General features: G+C 52.4%; 1 protein-coding gene across 1 annotated transcript; it reads left to right on the top strand.

The window, feature by feature from the left end:
- Nucleotides 1-665: 665 nt before the first annotated feature.
- TMEM130 (transmembrane protein 130) lies at nucleotides 666-16437 on the top strand. Its single transcript, XM_022587749.3, has 8 exons — nucleotides 666-850; nucleotides 6245-6550; nucleotides 7831-7990; nucleotides 11220-11386; nucleotides 12127-12211; nucleotides 13437-13639; nucleotides 15618-15730; nucleotides 16198-16437. The coding sequence occupies exons 1-8, from the start codon at nucleotides 766-768 to the stop codon at nucleotides 16384-16386; spliced, it is 1308 nt and encodes a 435-aa protein (XP_022443457.1). The 5' UTR covers nucleotides 666-765; the 3' UTR covers nucleotides 16387-16437.
- Nucleotides 16438-19826: the final 3389 nt, after the last annotated feature.

Here is a 19826-nt window from a genome sequence, read left to right as displayed (position 1 = left end):
TGTCGCTGTGGGCCCACGTATGACCACAAACCCCATTTTACAGCAGGTGCAGAGAGGGTAAACTGAGGAATGGCATCAGTCCCAGCGCCTGCACCTGGGCACCTGCACCCAAGCCCTTCCCTCCGGAGGGACACAAGATGTTCCTAGGCCCACTGCTCAGCGCCTTGCACACAGTAGGTGCTACACTTTTCTTGAATGAAGAGCCGCATCTCCAAGCCGTGTGCGTCATGAGGGGAGAAGCCACCTGGAGAAAGAGCCCAAAGGGGCCTGCTCTGGGCTTCGCACTGGTGCACGCTCCTCTAGGGACGCTGAGTCAGAGCCGGCGGACGCGGGCACAGACGCAGGGAGGGGAGGGGGCGCAGAGTGGAGGAACGGTGACCGGGGAGGGGAGGAGAAGGGAGGGGTCGAGGGGAGAGGAGGGGCGCGGCGAGGGGAGGTAGGGAGGGGGAGCAGATTGGAGAAGCGGAGACCGGGGAGGAGAGGGGAGGATCGTGGGGAGAGTGGAGTATCGTGGGGAGAGGCGGCGTGCGGCGGAGTGAGGGAGTGTGCGGGGAGGGGGCGCGGCGCGGCTGACGTGGGTCGGGGTCGGCGCGGCGGGCTGTGGCCGGCGGCGGCGCGCAGAGACACAGCGATCCGAGGCGAGGACGAGCCGGCGCCGCGCCCGTACCTCCCCGCAAAGCCCGTGCCGTGCGACCCACGAGCTGCAGCCGCCGCAGCCGAATCGAGCCGCGTGCCCTCCACGCTCCAGCAGCTCCCAGCGCCGCCATGGCCCCGGCCCTCTGGCCGCGCCTCGGCCGCATCCTCTGGCTGGCCTGCCTCCTGCCCTTGGCCCCGGCTAGGGTGGCTGCAGGTAAGGCGCTGCGCGAGCCGGCCGCTCGCCCTCCCCGAGCCGCAGCGCGCCCGGGGCCTCGGGGCGGTTCCGGGCGGGCGGCCTCGCCGGGAGCCGGGGCTGCGGAGGTGGCGCCGTGCGCCCTGCGCGTACCTCCCACCTCCCCGCAGGCCGCGAGCTGCGGAGCGGAGCACGGCCTGCCGGGCGCCGCGCAACCCTCTCCTCTGTCCCTTCTCCCCTCTCCCCTGAAGTCACCGGCACTTGAGGGGGCTCCCCGCGCCCTCGTTCCTGCTGCCACCTCCAGATCGGCCTTGCCCTAGGGACCGCGCGGTGGCCGGCGCATCCGTCCTGATGTTTGGAATCCTCGCAGCCGCTGGAGGTGGGGGAGGACGCTGAGGGGAGTCTGGGAATGCTCGGGGTCGGTCTTCTCGCCACAGCCCCCAGGGAGCGCGGCCAGGTTGCCCGCGGAGCAGCGTTTTTGCCTTAAAATGTGGCCTTATCCAGAGAGGCTTTCTACCCTGCTTGTGTTGACTTCGGGGAGTATGCGATTTTAGCGCCCAGGAGGCCGGTCTGCCATTTCCTCTCTGGGACTGATTTCCAAAATGGAACCGGAGCTGGTTCCGCTGGGTCCTACCCGGTGTCCCCCGGATCGTGCTTCTAACACCCCCACCTCCTCAACGCCCGAAGGCCAACACCCACTTTTCTGCCCCATTTTGGCGACAAAAAAGGACCCAGGGTGGAGAGTTTTAAGGGGACAGTTGGGATGTGGGCAGCTATTGGGTGGGTGTTAAATATTATCCAAGATTTTCATTACCCCCCCCCACCTTGAAAGAATGGTAGAAGAAGAGATCTAAAGCAAACTTGTGAAATAAAAGCCACAAGGTAAAATAAAAAACCTGCATCTTAAGGATGAATTAAGGGAATTTTGTGGGAATTGGCTTGGTCAGGAGCATCTGCTTGCCCCTGGAAATGGGGTCTCTTGTCCATTAGGTTTGCATGTGTCCAGAAATTATCAACACGGCCTAAATTGCCAAAAAAAAAAAAAAAAAGGTGTGGAGGGTTAATTCTTTGGAAGTCATGTGTGGTTCCCAGCCTGGCCTATTGCACCCATGATACAGTCCAAATAGCTGGGAATGGGGTTGGGGAAAACTCACAGGAGAAAAAGAGAGATTCAGAAGCCCTTTCCACCCTTCCTGGGTCTGGGTCAGCCTGCACGACATGCTTCCTACATCAGGGGTTGAAGTCAGAAGTCCGTGTCCTGGACCGTTCATTAATTCCAGGTTGTGTTGTCCAGACTTCAGAGATAACTTGGGAAGTGTTTTGGGCTGTGTACATGTGCAGTGAGAAAAGGCTGATGTAGCCCTTTTCTAGACTGTTCTGGGGCCCTACAGGCTGTGTGGTCAGGGAGAATGTGCATGCTCCAGGTGGAAGCCCAGGGAGCCTGCTGGTGGACATTCTTCCACGGGTCAAACTTTGTCGCTGCTGTCACTTCACTTTTTGCTTTGGTCCTTTCATCTCTGGGTCACTGGGGCACTTGTGTGGTCACTGGGGCACCTGTGGCGCCCCTAAGCCCCTGACTGGGCTGCTCTGTACTCCAAGACCATGTCATCTGGGCTCCCAAACTTGGAAAGATGGATTTGCATGGGTAGGTAACCAAACCTGGGCTTGGTTCCTTCAGCCACAGGTGGCAAAGCCTTCCCAGTCCATTTCAGCCTGGATGTTCTGGACGCTTTCTAGGCCCTGAGGACGAGGGGCAGCATCACCCGGGGGCTGTGAAATACCTGCTTTTTAAAAACAAGCCTGAGAAAAGTGCCCTTGGAGCCTCTGGCGTGTGGACAGGTCGGGATGGGGGGCGCTCCCAGGAGCTGGGCCAGTGTCTGCTGCAACATTGGCTGTAGCCACAGCCCCTCCCCACCCCCACCCCATCCCGCCTCCTGGCTGAGCTGGCTGCCCTCCTGATTCTGTTCCCCTGGCAACGGATCTGCGTCGTGCTGACATGCGCCTGTCTTGCTGCAGACGCTGGATGGCCATTAGCATGCAGCTGAATGTCCCTGCCACCTGCCAGCCTCACTGTGGCCCATGCTCCTCTCCTGGGGGGTGTGGGCAGGAGCAAGAGAGGGAAGGGAGGAGATGGCCTCTCCTCTAAGCACCTCTTTCTGCAGCAGCCTGGCCAAAGGCTGCCTCCCAGCCAGAGGGACTCAGCCTAGGGCAATGCAGATTGCTGTGTGGTCCCCGGCAGTAGCATTAGTCCCTGGGGACCTCTGGGGACTCAGGTCCTTCAGTGTAAAATACATACTGTGTTATCTTGGAGAAACTTACGTGTCTGGAATTCTCTCTTTGGGATTAAGGTGCTGCAGGTCCCTTTTGCAATGCTAGCCCAAATGACTTTATAATCCAAAACATGGCCCCAAGGAAAGGGATTCAGAACAGGGAATGTGTAACGTGGGTGAGCGGAAAGGCTGGAGCCAGAGTCCCCAGTGGGGGCGGGCAACATCGCCGCAAGGCAAATGGGGTGCAGTTAAGGACACACTCGCTCACCTCCCAGTTTTGCTGAGTCCAGCAGGTCTTTCGTGAGCCCCCTAAGAGCAGGGAGCACATCCTGTACTTCTGGGTCCCCCCAGCAGCTGCGGGTTGGGGCTCAGTCCATAGCACTTGGGTGAAGAGTTTCCTGGGGCAGTGCCATGTGGCCTGGTCCCTCTGCCACACCCTTCTCTCCAGGTGCCTCTCCACAGCATAGTGTTGAACCTCTACTATGTGCCAAGCACCTGGCTAGGCTTGGGGGAGATGGGGATGACCCCTGCCCTGCCCTCAAGGAGCTTGCAGTGCAGTGGGGGAGATAAGGAAACCTTTATCCCAACCCAGGGTTGTGACAACTGTGTGCTCAGGCTGTTGGGAGAGTGCCGAGGAGGTGGGGTGGGGGGGTGTCAGGGAGGGCTTCCTGGAAGAGGTTATATCCACAGACAGATAGGTGAAGAAGAGCAGTGGGGACAGTGTGTGCAAAGGCCCTGAGGCTAGGAAGGACAGAGCATGTTGGGGGGAACTGCAGGTGTTAAAGGGTTAAAGCTACAGCATGGATGTACTAAAATGTGAATGTGATCTCCCTCCACCCTGAGGCTGGCCCATGATCAGATTAACTGTGCAGGAAGCTGCTTGTTGGGGTGGCTGAAATTAGGGCAGGACTGGAGGCCAAGGGTCACATTCAGGACGTATCGGTAATCCATCCGGATGGGGCTGAGTGCTACCTTAAGCAATGCTGGTAGTAATGGAGAGAGAGAATTAGTGGCAGAGGCCCGGGGGCTGATTCTTGGGACAGCTGGTCCTCTGACCTGGCAGAGAATGAAAGGTGAAGAGAATGGTAGGTTTGGGAAGCGAGAAATCCAGGGGGTCTAGAGCATCAGTGGCCAACAGAATTTTAGATGATGGAGGAAATGATCTATATCTGTGCTATCCGGGAGAGCTATGGCTGTTGAGCGCTTGAATTGTGGCTCTAGTGCAATGGAGGGACTGGAATTTTAGTATTATACATTGAAGTGATTAACTTTGATTAATTTAAATTTAATTGCATGTGGTTAGTAGCCATTGTATTATTGCTCAGTAGAAATGAAGTCTGTGTTACTGGGTTCTATCAGCATTTAGGAGGTACTGGAAGCCAAGGGAGGGGGTGTATGTGGCCGGGAATTGGGGTGGGAGGGAGTAAAATGAGCAGAGGGGGGCTTGTGGGCCCTCCTCCCTTCCTTCTGCATCACCTCTTCTGCCCAGGTGTGCACTGTTAGACATTCTCTAACCTCAGGCCCTTCAGAAGTCTCACCTGAAAAAGAAAATTACAAATCACAGGAAAATAGTTAATAAGACGTGCAGTAGTGCTATTGATAAGAGTGAAGGGTTCTGGGAATTAAGATATGCCTGCTTGAGGGATTATCATGCAAATAGTGAAGTTCACATTAGTGCCACTGCAGACATCCTTCTGATGTATTGTCAGGTAGAAATAAAGTAATTCAAAATTGTGTGCAGAGTATGATTCTGACGAAATTTAAACTTCCGTGCATGAAAAAGAGCTGGAGGACAGCAATATGATAGCAGCTGTTGTCTTTGGGGGGTAGGGTAATAGGACACTTCTAATATTCTTTATGCATATGTATTACTTTTATGATGGAAACAAATCTGATTTTTAAAATCTTACCTTCTGAGTATGATAAAATCTGCAGCTATCTAAAGCAGGTGAAGAATAATGACTTAGGAAAATGCCTATGATACAGAATTGAAAAAACAGCAACAGCAATGGAATATATAATCTCAGAGTAAGCAGCATTTAAAAGAATAGTAGGAAATGACCCAATATAGTAAGTGGTTGTTACTAATTATTAAAAAAATTTTTTTTAATTTTATACCTTTCTCTATTTTCAGATTACAATTAGTCTTACCTTCAATGTGTTGGTTAGATGGGGAGTGTTATTGAAAAGGCCTCTTATTTGGTCTCCATTCCATGTGCTCCAGGCCCTATTCTCTGCTTGCAACCTAGAAAACTAATTCCTGGGTTCCCTGTAAGAGCTGCATCCCCAGTATTTAAGTTCAGGTTCCCCAAGGAGTTGACCCAGCTGGAATCACAGAGCTCCAGCGTTGGCCCCTGCAGGAATCCTGGAGGTTCCCTAGAGCAGTGTAGTCCAGTGGGACTTTCCGTGATAATGAAGATCTGTATCCACAGTGTCCACTATGGTGACCCTTGGCTACATGTGACTGGCCCTTGAAATGCGCCAGTGCAACCGAGAAAGTGGGTTTTAAGTTTGTTTCACTTTAATTGATGCTTAAGGAGCCACACGTGGCTAGTGGCTACCATATTGGACAGCTCAGATCTAGAAACTCTCACCTTACAGATTTACAAACTGAGACCAAAGAGAAGGGGGCTTGGCTTGGATCACAGTGGCCCTGCCTCCCAAGGCTGGCCTACCACCATCAAGGTATTAGGCCTTAACAGGGTCCAGACTCAGCTTTGTGTTTCCAGCTGGAATTTTGTTTCACATGTAAAGGTTAGTCCCAAAGAGTGGGCATTTCTTGGCATCAGCTGCGGTGGCTCCTCCTGTGACATGTACTGGCCATCATTTTCACAGCTACGAAGCCGGGCCAGATCAGCATACACATGCTCTGTAAGGCCCTGCTTGGCTGGCATGAAAAAGTAAAACAAACTGGAGACACGGGAAAGGGCGTGGGATTTGGAGTCAGTTGGGCCTGGGTTTGAATCCCAGCTGGGCAATGGACTAATCGTATGACCCTTGGGCGGGTCACTTGACCTGCCTGGGCCCCAATTTCTCCACCTGTAAAAGAGACTCACGGAAGCCGGCCCAGAGGGTGGCAGTGGGCTTCCTGGCCACGCCCCTTCGTGAAACGCGGACTTTGTTGCCTTTGTTTCTGGGTTCCTAGGCGTGTATGAACTTCACCTCACCCCCGATGGCCCTGCCACCACGGGGGCAGAGGTGACCATCACGGCCAGCCTGGTGGCCGATGACAATGGCAGCCTGGTCCTGCCCGCCAGCACCCGCCTTTACCGCTTCCGCTGGATTCACACCCCATTGCTGCTCACGGGGAAGACAGATGAAGCTTTCAGCTCCACCATCCGCGTCGTGGGGAACGTGCCCGGGAACTTCCCGGTCTCCGTCTGGGTCACCGCCGCTGACTGCGGGATGTGCCAGCCTGTGGCCAGGAGCGTCCTCGTCCTCCCCATTACAGGTGAGGACCTTTCCTACTTGATTTGTCCTCAGACTCCTGGCTGGTAATCACATAAATGCAGATTAGACCCATGGTTTCTGCGCTGCTGTCAGTTACCAAAGGATCAGAAAACGGTAATATGCACTGCTGGCAGGGTTGTGCTGAAATGGACACTTAAAGTACGTATTGCTACTCGGGTGTAAATTAATACAACCCTTTGAGAGCAGCTGATACATATGTATCAATGGTTATAAATTATTTTAGTCTTTGGCCTCTTCTTTCTCCTTCTCTCTCGCTCTCTCTCCCTCTCTCCTCTCTTTCTCTCTCTCTCCCCCTTCTCCTCCCTTCCTTCCTCCCTCCCTCCCTCCTCTCCCATCTCTCTCTTTCCAAGAAGTCCCTGCTTTCTTGGAGTTTACAGTCTATTAAAGAACTTATCTTCAGGAAATAAACCTCCATTTGGGTAACGGTTTATGCACGAAGATGTTCATCACAGTTTTTATAATAACAGAAGAAAATAGAAACAAGCTAAGTATGCAACCATAAGGGGACTGGTTAAGTATACTGACACAATTTGTATAATGAATAATAATGACCTTTACAAAGAGTTTGTTGTAGCCTGGAGGGGTACTCATGGTTGTAAAATTTAAAAAATCAAAACAAAATTCTATAACCAGTTTGATCAACTGTGTTTAATATGTGTATACCTTAAATATGTACACACGTATACTTTGCAATTCTTCAAAACATCAACAATGCTTGTGTTTGCGTGATAAGCAGTTTCTTTTCTTTTCATTCCATTTTTCAGCAATTTCCAAATGAGCTTTATTGAGCACACCTCACTTTCTGCTTAAAAAATCAGTTTTAATTTTTTTTTTTTTAGAGGAGGCAGCATGGAATGGTGTTCCTCACCCAGCCCAGCACATGGGGTGTGGACCTGCGGTCAGTAGAACTGCTCATTTTTTCTAGGCTCATCTAATACTTTGAAATATTTCCCAAGAGTTGCTTTCAAAGCCTGTGCATTTCCTTCTGGTCCTGGGCATCTTTTGTGCCAGAAAGTTCAGGGTCTTGGTGAAAGGGGTTCAGGAGCAGAGCTATGCATGTAACACATGAAGTGAGTCTTCACCAGCGTCCACGGAGGGGGCATATGCCTCTGTGTTCGGTGACCTGCAGCGTCCCCTCTTGCCACCACCTGGCTGTGACAGCCAGGAGGTCGGGTGGGGGAGAGGCTGCCCTGCCAACTGGCACGTGGCTCTGCCCTCCTCCACTTCAGTGGACTCACCCTCCCGTGGTCTCTGTCCCAGAGTTCCTCGTGGGGAACCTCGTTGTCACCCAGAACACCTCCCTGCCCTGGCCCAGCTCCTACCTCACCAAGACAGTCCTTAAAGTTTCCTTCCTCCTCCACGACCCCAGCAACTTCTTCAAGACCGCCTCGTTTCTCTACAGCTGGGACTTCGGAGATGGGTATGTCCTTACCCCCCTTGATGCCCCAAAGTCTTGGCTCATGGCTGGTGGCCCTGTCGTCCCAGGTGGGGTGCTCTGTACTCTCCCATCTTCACCTGCTCACTCTCTCTCACTCCAAACATGCCTTGTACACCAGCTCTGTGCCAAGCTCGGGGTCCATGGGGACCAGGGTGAGCCAGTCATGGGACCTGCCTTCAAGGTGCCTGCAACCTAGTAGAGGGGTCATTGGTGCCCAAAACAGCCCTTTAAGTCTGGTCAAGGTAGGTAGATTTTTCTCTGTTTGACTCTGGAGGGACCTGGCCAGCCAATGACACACGCTGTTATACTCACATGGTAGAATTCAGGTGTTCCAGCTTCATTCTCCTTACACCTCCTCTCCAGACAAGCCAATTGCGGGAGGCAGGTCGGGAAGTAGGGGCCGGTCAGGCATATCTGGAAATGGGCAAGATCCTGCGTGAAGAAAGCTACAGAGCTACTGAGAAGTAGCAAAGATTTGTTTTCTTAATTTGTTTCATTGAAGTATAGTTAATTTACAATGTTGTGTTAATTTCTGCTGTACAGCAAAGTGATTCAGCTATGTACATATATACATATATATATTCTTTTTTAAAAAATTTTTTTTTTGCGGTACGTGGGTCTCTCACTGTTGTGGCCTCTCCCGTTACGGAGCACAGGCTCTGGATGTGCAGGCTCAGCGGCCATGGCTCACAGGCCCAGCCGCTCCACGGCATGTGGGATCTTCCTGGACCGAGGCACCAACGCGTGTCCCCTGCATCGGCAGGCGGGCTCTCAACCACTGTGCCACCAGGGAAGCCCTATATATTCTTTTTCATATTCTTTTCCATTATGGTTTATCACAGGATATTGAATATAGTTCCCTGTGCTCTACAGTAGGACCTTGTTGTTTATCCATCCTATATAGAATAGTTTGCATCTACTAATCCCAAACTCCCAATCCATCCCTCTCCCACCCACAGAAGTAGAAAAGATTTGAGTAAATGGGTATGAACACCATGTCCGGGATGGTGAGTCTTAATATTGTAAAGATGTCCGTTTCCCCCCAGTTATTCTTTAAGTTTAATGCAAAACCAATAAAAATCCCAATAAGAATAATTTTTGGAACATGACAAAGATTTTACAGTTCATCTAAATTTTGTGTATAAATACACAGTTTTACACATATGTGCACATACATGTATACATATACGTCACATATACACATAATGTATATACATACATATATACATACCTGTATACAAATACACATATACGCTTATATATATATGTATATATATGGTTTTATAACATAAAGAATATTTGTCTCAAACCAGGGCACAGCCTCCATATTTATTAGGGGCATTTATTTTCACGTTAAAGAAAGTTATATTCACTATTTCTTTCTCTTTTTTTTTTTTTCTTTGGTTGCGCTGCAGCCTGCAGGATCTTAGTTCCCCGATCAGGGGTCGAACCCAGGCCCTTGGCAGTGAAAGTGCAGAGTCCCAACCACTGGACCACGAGGGAATTCCCTATTCACTATTTCTATTGCAATTGAACATTTTTGACTAGGCAATGAAATAAAATAAGAAAAGTAAATGAAATATAAATGTAAAGGAGGAGACAAAAGTCATTGTACACAGATGACAGTACTGTTTACCTGGAAAACACAAAAGACTCAACTGAAAAATCTTAGAACTAAAAAGATTTTAATAATGTGGCTGGTTACAAAACAAAGATTCTTATCTTCTCCATATAATGGCAGTCGAAAAAATCTTTCATAATATTTATAAAAACGGAGAGAATAAACTTAGCCTAAAATTGTAGGATTTATGTGAATAAAATCACAGATTGTACTGAGAACCTTAAAAAGACTTGAAAAATGATGAGAGAATTTCTCAATATTGTAAGAAGAAAGAGAAATGATCAGAAAAGCAGAATGATGATGAATGGTGATGGGGAAAGGGGCTAGAAATACATACATAAACGTATTTAGAAAGCTACAAATAATTTTCAGCAAGAAAAGGCAGCTCAATGGAACAGAATAGAAAAAGCAGAAAAAAAACCTAAGTTTATATACACATGTAGTGTATGATAACAATGTTACTTCCAGCCAGTGAATAAGGATAGATTGTTTGATAAATGATACTAGGGTAGCTGGTTAACTGTTTGGGAGAAAAATAATCTAATCCCTAACAAAAGCTATTCCAGATAGATTTAAAATAGTAAACATAATGAACCAGGACTAGATTGGAATGTAGATGATCCCCTGAGATTGGATAGTTTGGCAGTGGGGAAGGCATTTCTGTAAATAAAAGGCAGAAACTAGAATGGAAAAAATGCTAAATTTGGCATCATCACATTTAAAATTTGAAATGAAAGAAGTAAATCAAACCAAAGGATAAAGGTTAAACTGGGAGAAAATATTTGGAAGATATGTAATAGGTAAAGGTTTGATAAACTTCATATATAAAGAGCATCAACAAATCAACAAAAATATTTTATTGTTACTAGAATTCCTTTTTTTTTTTTTTGCGGTACGCGGGCCTCTCACCGCCGTGGCCTCTCCCGCTGCGGAGCACAGGCTCTGGATGCGTAGGCCCAGTGGCCGTGGCTCACGGGCCCAGCTGCTCCGCGGCATGTGGGATCCTCCCGGACTGGGGCACGAACCCGCGTCCCCTGCATCGGCAGGCGGACTCCCAACCACGTGCCACCAGGGAAGCCCTAGAATTCCTTTTGAAGTGATTCAGGTAATTGTAGGGAAAAAGCATGATGTTACACACTTAATATGTTATATCATAACCTGTGATGGAGGTATGACTCTTCCTGTTTTTCAGATGAGAAAAGTAAGGCTTAGAGTTACGTAAATAGGAATTCTGGAGCTGAGATTTAAAGCCACGTCTGTCTGAACTCCAGAGTTCATACTTCTCCCCTCCCCAGATTGTCCTTGTCTAACACACAGCCTTTCCCAGTTTCCTGGCTCGGGGTGCAGAGCACTTCCTGGCAGGTGACAGGCACCTGTTGCTAGGAGTTCTCCTACCTGTCACTTACAAATACAAAGACAACCAGCAGCCACTCTACCAGGTACAGCTGACCTCATGCCCTGGCTGGCTCTGGGACCTGATGCTGGGATGATGTTTTTGCTTGCAAGGCGTTGGTCTGAATGTGTCACTGTACAACCACTCTAAGAGGGCACGTGAGTCACTTCTGTCATCTCCTCCCTGTCACCTTATAGCACCCAGATGGTGACCAAAGACGCTACAGTCTATTATAACTATTCCATCGTTGGATCCTTCACTGTGAAGGTCAAGGTTGTGGCGGAGTGGGAGCAGGTAACACCGGACGTCGGGAAGGGCGTTCTGCAGAAGACGGGCGACTTCTCCGCCTCGCTGAAACTGCAGGGTGAGTCTCTGGGGGTTGTTGTGGGTTGAGCATTTGGGCCATCGGGGAGCCCTGGGTACCACTCCTTCCAGGGCTGGGTCACTTGCAGATCAGGGTGGCTCCAACTGGGCACTGGGCTGAGCTCAGATGCACAGCCTCTCTTCTGTTCCCCTGGCAGCCCTCTGAGCGGGTCTGTCATTCCCCGCTTCCAAGAGGGCACTGCAGGCCATGGAGGAGGTCAGGTGGCCACCAGGTGGCAGAGCCTAGACACTGCTGTGATTTGGTGCATCCCCATCACTCCTCGTTCCCGGCTACATCTGCCTCCCGTCAAGGACCGTCCTGTTGGGGCTGGGACAGCCTCAGTCGGCTGCACAGGGAGGGAACAGCCAGACCTGGCTTTGGCAAGAGGGGATGCTGGGGCAGCTGCAGCAGATTTCTTGGTCGTGCTAATGGGGTGCTGCTTCCCCCACCCCACACACGGAACAGATGATGCGGGGAGGCGGTGGTACCCTAAGTCAGCCCCAGGTCCTGCTCACCAGGGCCCTGCTTGCTTCCTCCGGCTCCCTCAATCTACGCTGGCTCCAGCACCTGCTGCTGACAGGGAGGCGGGACCCGGGTATGCCCTGGATGTGACCTGTGACCTGCCCTTGGGGAGGGCCGGGAGGAGGACGGGGTGATGGTCACACAGCCTCGGGACTCCACGAGCCCTGATACAGCTTTCGTCAGCCACCAGATATAATGAGGTCTTCTCTGCCTTTCAGAAACCCTTCGAGGCATCCAGGTCTTGGGGCCTACCCTAATTCAGACCTTCCAAAAGATGATAGTGACCTTGAACTTCCTGGGGAGGTGAGTGAAGCCCAGAGCACACTGCACGTGACCTGTGGTCCTGCCCGCACTCCCCCTCCCAGGCTCCTGACCTTTTGCTCCATCCCTGAGGGGCCCCAAGTTAAGGAGCTCACGGAGGGGTGATGCCACCCTTGACTGTGCCACGGGAGAGTCACAGGCATGGCTCCATTCTCAGGGTCCAGAGGAGGGAGCAGTGGCCTTTTGGGGCTGTCGGCAACATGGGCATCAAGGCAGAGGCAGGTGAGCGACCACTCCTGTGAAAAGACCTGTATGTGACTTGGGCCTGCTTTCCAGCCCCCTGGAAAGCAGGCCATCTTGGGTAGGACCTGGCTCAGCTCCTGCCAAGAACACCATCAAGCTGAGTTTGTAGTAAGTGATGAGATGAAGAGATGCTGGGTGTGTTCTCCCCACAAGGGAGCCCCTCTCTGGGGCCACTGGGATGGACGGGGCTGCAGAAAAATAGTGGTCAGGGCCCAGCCCTCCAAGGACTCGAGTGGGGAAGACCAACCCCACCCAATCCCCCGACAAGGGGACATGTCAGGGGGAAATAAGGCTAGACCGGTAGGGGGCAAAGTAGCCAAGGAAGGAGGAAGACAAGCCAAGGGGCTGGAGGTGGCTCCTGAAGCTTTCAGGGGGCTTTGGAGATAAGAGCTCAGTACTTAGAGAGCAGAGGGGGAAACTACTTGTGCTTGGTAGACCTGATCGTTGAAGTGGCATGAGTGTGTGTTTTACTCTGGTCTACGTCGTGTGAGATAGGAATGCTCACTTGGAATTCTTTTTATGGACCTGCATTTTCCAGATTCTGAGCCTGTGCTGTGGCAGGTGGGTAGTTTGGAATGCCCTCACCCCTTCAAACCTGTCAAAAGCCGACTTATCCTTTTAGGGCCTACTCAAATGCCACCTCTTCCAGGAAGCCTTCCCTGACTTCCTCATTAAGAACACGCTCCTCCGTCCCCTGTGCTTCCACAGTGCACCAAGTGCGTCACTGGGGCACTCATTCTGCCTCCTTCAGCAGTCTGTGTATGTCCCTGTTTGCCTCACTGACCCCCTCGGAGTCCCGAGCCATCTCTTATGTACCGTTTTGTTCCCTGGAGGCCAGGGAAGCTGGGTGTTCTGTCCTGGAAAGGACACTGAAGTTCATGACTGCCTGGGCTTTCTTGGACTTAGTCTATGCTCACACTCCTTTCTGAGCCATTGCTAAAAAAATGCCCCCATTTCCCTGCAGCCCCCCTCTGAACGTGTGCTGGCGTCTTAAGCCCGAGTGCCTCCCGCTGGGGGAAGGGGAATGCCACCCTGTGTCAGTGGGCAGCACGGCTTACAACCTGACCCACATCTTCAGGGATCCTGGGGACTACTGCTTCAGCATCCAGGCCGAGAACATTATCAGCAAGACGCATCAGTACCACAAGATCCAGGTCTGGCCCTCCAGTAAGTGACACTTCGCCTCTGCTCTTACAAAGGCAGCAAAAACCAGTCAACCCTGCCACCACCGCCAGTGTGCTGCCAGCAGCCAGCTCCACCAACAGCCATCAACATCAGTCCCAACAACACAAGCATCATCAATAACCCTGCGGTCCCCAGCCAACGCCACTGACTGACCAGCCACAGCACTAGAAACTCTGTAGTGCCATCAACAACTGCTCTAGCCCCCACTACCAGAACCCCTCAGTTCCACCGCCACCACCCTCCACACCAGCACCACTAGCAGTAACGACAGACAGCTCAGCTACTGCCGGCTAACTTGCCCAGCGCCACTGCCCCCGTCACCACATGCTACAGACAGTTCTTCTAGCATCTTCAATAGCCAGAGACGGCGCTGCCGTTGCGACCACCCTTACCACCATCAGCACTGCCGTTAACACCCCTGCCACCAGCCCCTGCACCGACCATTTGGACCAACGCCATCCATCCCGTGCTACCCCAGCAGCATCCCAACTTCAGCTCTCCTGTTGCCACCACCACTGACAGTGGTCAGTGTCTCTCCATACGTTAACCACTGCCACACTTGTCCCCAACACGAACCCTCCCTCCTTCACTGCTATCACCGCCACCCCATCACCTCCATCTCGGCACTGTTGCTGCCACTAAAACAGGCTATCCAACGGTGACGGTGCTGGACTCACAGGGCTGTTGTGAGTCTCCCAGGGAGGGTAAGCAGCTCAGAAAGTGTGCAGTACAGTCTCTCTCGTTCATAAGGGTGCCCAACCATCGCCCCTGGAATACCCTTTCCCAAACACATCATGAGGTCCTGCCACTGGCTTACAGCCACAGGATTGGCTGATGACAGCGTCAGGTCCTACCCTTCATTTCCGGGGGGGGGGCGGGGGGGCTGTTCTGTGACCCCAGAAAAGAACTTTCTTATGTAGAGGAGAAAGTAGGATCCCAGACCCCTAGGGATGGTCTTTCAGATGCCCAGCCAGGTTCCATGCCATACAGAACAAAAGGGGACACCCCGCCAGCTGCACTCATCCCCGAGGTTGGCCCTGTAAGTGCACCAGATGCTGTCACTGCCCCCTCCAGTCTTTCCCGTCCCTCTGAGACCTTGAGCAGACACCACGCTCCGCTCCTGGCCCCGGCTGATGTTGTGGGCCAGGCAGACTCTGTGACCTGTTGGCATCATCGGTGGCCTTGGGCCCCACCTCCCCCAACATCTCCTGGGCACTGGGTGTCTGGGATCCCTCTGAATTCTGCAGAGAAAGACAGCACTACGGGTAATCAATGCCGCCTTTTCTTGGGAGACAGATCCTCATGGCGTGTGGCGGTGGCTCTACCAGGAGGAGGGTGGGGGAGTAGGGAGAAGGAACCCACACTTGCTGATCGCCTGCCTTGCACCTGCCTCACCTGGTTGCATTCCCGTGGCAGCCTTGTGGGTCAGTATTGCCATCAGGTCACTGGTCAGAACCAGGATTCGAACCCAAGACCCCCTGGGCTCTTCCTGCTCTGCCATGCTGCTTCTTGGTAACAGGATAAGGGAGTGAGCCCAGAGCTGCCAGAGGTCACGGGGCTGTTTGGGTGTCCCCACAACTTGGCTTCCCTTCCCCAGTGCAAGTCACCCAAGAGACACCAAGGAGGAAGCTGCTAGGTCTTTCATGGCATAGGCTCAGAAGTTGTACGTCATCACTCTGTCTCATGCTGCTCATTGGGAGCAGCCCACACCCTGGTGGGAAATTTAGTTGCACCCCTTGAAAGTCACTCTCAAGTAAAACTTGAAAACCCTCACATACCCCAGCTTGGTTTTTGTGAAATCCTGGATTTGCCTGTTGGGGTTGCCTAGTTGGGATGCATGAACACAAGGAGGAAAAAAGCTCTGGTGGGCTGTGTTCTCTCCCCTGTGTCATCTCCTCCTGAAGGCTAGTATTCAGCACCAACTACCCAGGCTTGTGACTTTAGCCTGTCTCACTCCCAGGCATCCAGCCTGCTGTCTTCGCTTTCCCGTGTGCCACACTCATCACCATGATGCTGGCCTTCATCATGTACATGACCCTGCGGAACGCCGCTCATCAGAAGGACATGGTGGAGGTGGGTGCTTGGTGGGGTGGGGGCTGGACTCCTGGGCCCTGATAGGAGAGGATATGGGGAGAGGGCAGAGGGGGCTAGACCAGGGAGCCTGGAGGTGGTCTGGATGTCAGAGCAAGGCCCTGAGGCTGGGGGTAATGTGCCCGAGAGGCATCCGTAGATGGGGCCCGATTGATGATTTAGCTGCTTGCCAATGTGACTTACCTCCTTCTATGCTCGCCCTTTGCTTGGCAGCCGTGCCCATGAGCTGTTAAGGGAGAGGGCAACCGAAAGCAGGAAAGACCCACAGAGCAGAAAAGCCAAAGGCACAGGGAAGCGCTGCGTGGCTCCAGAAAGGTGTTTCTGTGCACGCTGCCAGCAGGCAGCTGAGCTCAAGGCCACCTAGCCAGGCAGCTGAGCTCCTAAGGCCACCTAATGGGACTCCCAGTGGGCGGGCGGGTGATTGACCAGTGGGGTTTTGTTCACCATAGGTGGCTGATTTTGACTTTTCCCCCATGTCTGACAAGAACCCGGAGCCGCCCACTGGGGTCAGGTGCTGCTGCCAGATGTGCTGTGGGCCCTTCTTGCTGGAGACGCCATCCGAGTACCTGGAAGTTGTCCGCGAGAACCACGGGCTGCTGCCGCCCCTCTACAAGTCTGTCAAAACTTACACAGTGTGAGCGCCCCCCACCCCCGACCCGGTTTCAGCGTTAACTGACTGCTGACTGGGAGTTTCGGGCAGGGCGGGGCAGGGTGGTGCACACTGCCCAGCAGGAGGGGTTCATGTGTGCAGGGCTGTCCACCCTGGACGACCATCCATTTTTACAGTCCAGCTGCCTCCACAAGCCCCCCTCCATCACACCCCCTAGCCATCCATCCATCCATCCACCTATACAGTTGTAAGCCCCTCTCAGTCAGTCCCACTCCTTGGCTTTGAAGAGGCCCCAACTGGGGCTGCAACACCAGACGTGGTCCTTGTTCTCTCCTAAGTGTGCCTGGCTACTCCTCGTCCATTCCTCCCCTATTGGCACATTTGCTGTCTATCTTGGGTTCACAGTTCCCTCCCCCAGGCAGCACTGCCCAGGTCAGAGAGCTGGAAGGAAAGTCACAAATGGATAATTTAAGGCTGCATCACAAAAGGTCATACATACAGAGACAAGCGTGCACACACACCACACAGACATTTCAGATGATTTCCTCTGTATCAATTAGGTGGTTGCTGGGATGTACCCTGAATCAGCACTAAAATGAAATCTGACCTTTCCCACATGGCCCTGACAGCTCCTGGGCCTGGCTCCTCCCTTTGTGTGCTGTCCCTGTGGCTACTGGGTCCCTTTCTAGGGACACCCTGTTCCCTCTCTGCTTGCTGGGGGTTGGGTGGGGGCAGGGCTAATGCTTTGTGAGTGCAAAGTGCTTTATAAATAGCACCTTCTTTTATTGAGTCCATGTTAAACTTTCATTGAGGAAAAGGCTTTGCAGCAAAAAAAGAGTCAAGCCACGGGGACTTGGGTACCCGGAGGGGGAGGGGACAGTGTTCTTGCCCCCGCCAGCTGCTCCCAGGGTGGCCTTGAGAAGGAAGAGGCAGGACTGGATGGAACCCGGGGGGGGGTGGGGGACCAGCCCACTCCTCTTTCTTTGTTGGCCCAGCAGCCTGGGGGAGGCAGAGGATGTACAGAGACTGTGTTATGGGTGCAGAGGGAGACCACGATTAGGCCCGCATCGAACTGTGCAGGATTAGGGAGCAACCTGGGCCTGCCTGGGGAGGGGAGGCAGGGCCGTGGGGGCTGAGCTTTGTTGCTGTCATCGTTTGCTCTCAGACTTTGTGCTGAAAACAGCGTTCCCACTGTCGTGCAGCTCCGACTCATGAAATACTGCCATTATTGCCGAATAAAGCTTGTGTGCTCTGAGTATAGCCAAGCATATGCCAGGCGGCCCGAGTCTCTTTGTTTTCCGTGCGTGGATGTTTGGGCCTTGCAAGCAGCAAGAGCATTTCTTGGATGAAGCGGGACGTCCCGTCGTGTTCTCTGGCAAGTGCCCTGGATGGAGCCGCTGGCTACGACCTCAGGTCTGGGTCAGTGGTTTGGGTCAGTAGTTCTCAAACTGCCTCTTAGGCTGCATCACAGACAGTCTGGCTCCTGAGGGCCTCCCGGAAGTGGGTCCAGGCGCCCCAGGTGACTCCAATGTGCAGCCAAGTCTGAGACTCTGGGGTGGACTCTTGATCAGAGGGGGATGTAGGGCACACCTGGGAACTTGGAAATGCAGATCCCTGGGCCCCATGCCACACGTGAATCAGCTCCCGGGGAGGGGGCAGCCCTGGTGCATCAAGTGTGAGAACCTCCCATCTCCAGCAGGGCTTCTTGAACATGGATGTGATGAGAGTCACTGGAGGTCTTGTTAAATGACATACCTTCATGCAGGGTGTCTGGAATGGGCCCTGGGATTCTGCATTTCTAACAAGATTCCAGATGCTACTGATGCTGCCGGTCCCAGGACCTCACTTCGAGTTGCAAAGCTCTGAGTCTACACCCTTCCTGCGCTCTTTTTCTTCTATAAGAGGTTCAGGATTTTTTCTTAATTGCCTCTGCTCTCCTGTCGCCCCCACCACCCAGCACCCAGCGGGTGTGCCCCAAGATTTGAGGAGCTGGACATAGGTGTGAGTAGACCCTGACCCCACCCCTGCTGTGCCACCCTGGAGGCCCCACTTTCAATGAGCAAAGTCATTTAGGGAACTTTCTTGGACTTCAGCATCGCTGGCATGTGGGGTGGATACTGCCACACACACCTTTCCTCTGGCCTCCCACCCGGGGGTCAGCTATGTCATGATTCAGGGCGGGAAGGAACCTGGGTATAGCAGGGCACCCTCATGCCCTGGATAACTGGTTAGAGGATCAAATGAAACCTTGAGTTACTTTAAAGTATTCTTAATAGAGAAGGACAGAAATCATTTTAGAACCACTTCCTGCTGGCAGAAGACACAGCTCCCCACCTCCACATGCCTTCAAGGGAACCAGGATAAAAAAATCTCAACTCACCCAGAAGAATTTAAAAGTGGTGTTTCATGCTGTAAAGGGAGCTACATCTCTGCAAAAATGGGGGTAATCAGGTGTTTGTCTCACAGAAGTTAAAATTTTTTTTGAAAAACAAATTGTCAGCCACATTTAAGAGGTTGGGTAGAAAGAACCCTTGGGATAAAAATAACCCCCAAAAACCTGAGAGCTGGGGAGGGAAGCTCACTTTGCCAAGCACAGATGCACCAGCTGCAATACAGTTCAGCAGAGTATTTGACTTGCAAAGTTTGGGAGCACGCAGGCTGTTGGGCAGTCGGCTGGGTCAGGCAGCAGAGTCAGGCACTTCCAGGCTCCCTCCTAACCCCAGGCAAGGACACCTTCCAGGGCAGTGCTCACTGATTTGCTAGGCTGTCTGGAACGTTCCTCTGGAGGATTGCAGGAGGTTTCCAGAGCTGTAGCCCAAGTGAGGAGCCTGTAGGGAACTCACTGTATTTCCTTACCAGCCCCTGGTCACTGGCCCATTCCAGGCCTGTAGCAGCGAGTGTCCAGCTCTGTCCAGCACAGCTACATCTCACCTGAGCATCCTTATAAGCACTGTCATGATTCTCTATTAGCCTGCCCCACAACCACACCCCAGGTCCAGATGGCAGGAGGGCTGGGCAGCTATTCCCACCAGCCTACAGTTCCAGGAGGGACCAGATTGTTGCTGATGGGAGGCTGTGGGTTCCCATGACCACGGGGTGTCAGGAGCAGAATCAATTGAATGTATGTTTGCCGGTACCTGATAAGAGCCATGTTTTCCTTTAAGAAGCCCATCACCCTGGACATACTCAGGTGTTTTGGAAGGGTTCTGAGGGTTTAAGCCTGATAGGATTAAAGTGGGTGTCCAAGGAAACGTACACGAACTCACCTATACTGGGTTGAATAGTGACTCCCCCTAAATTCATGTCCACCCAGAACATGTGAAAGGGACCTTATGTGGAAATAGAGTCTTTACAGATGTGATCAAATTAAGATGAGGTCATACTGGAATAGGGTGGGCCCTAAATCCAATGATTGGTGTCCTTATAAACAGAGAAGAGACACAGAACAGGCCACGTGATGGACCCAGA

Source organism: Delphinapterus leucas, chromosome 15, assembly GCF_059928025.1.
Source record: "Delphinapterus leucas isolate spDelLeu-1000000601 "Yukka" chromosome 15, BTC_Dleu_Yukka2, whole genome shotgun sequence".
NCBI classification, from domain to species: domain Eukaryota; kingdom Metazoa; phylum Chordata; class Mammalia; order Artiodactyla; family Monodontidae; genus Delphinapterus; species Delphinapterus leucas.
This window is presented reverse-complemented; position numbering and strand designations above follow the sequence as displayed.

Bases quoted from the DNA above. Each gene is read 5' to 3' on its own strand.
- TMEM130 (XM_022587749.3), top strand. From the start codon at position 766: ATGGCCCCGGCCCTCTGGCCGCGCCTCGGCCGCATCCTCTGGCTGGCC. The intron at 7,991-11,219 runs GTATGTCCTTAC...GTCACCTTATAG, and splicing joins AGCTGGGACTTCGGAGATGG to CACCCAGATGGTGACCAAAG. The intron at 11,387-12,126 runs GTGAGTCTCTGG...TCTGCCTTTCAG, and splicing joins CGCCTCGCTGAAACTGCAGG to AAACCCTTCGAGGCATCCAG.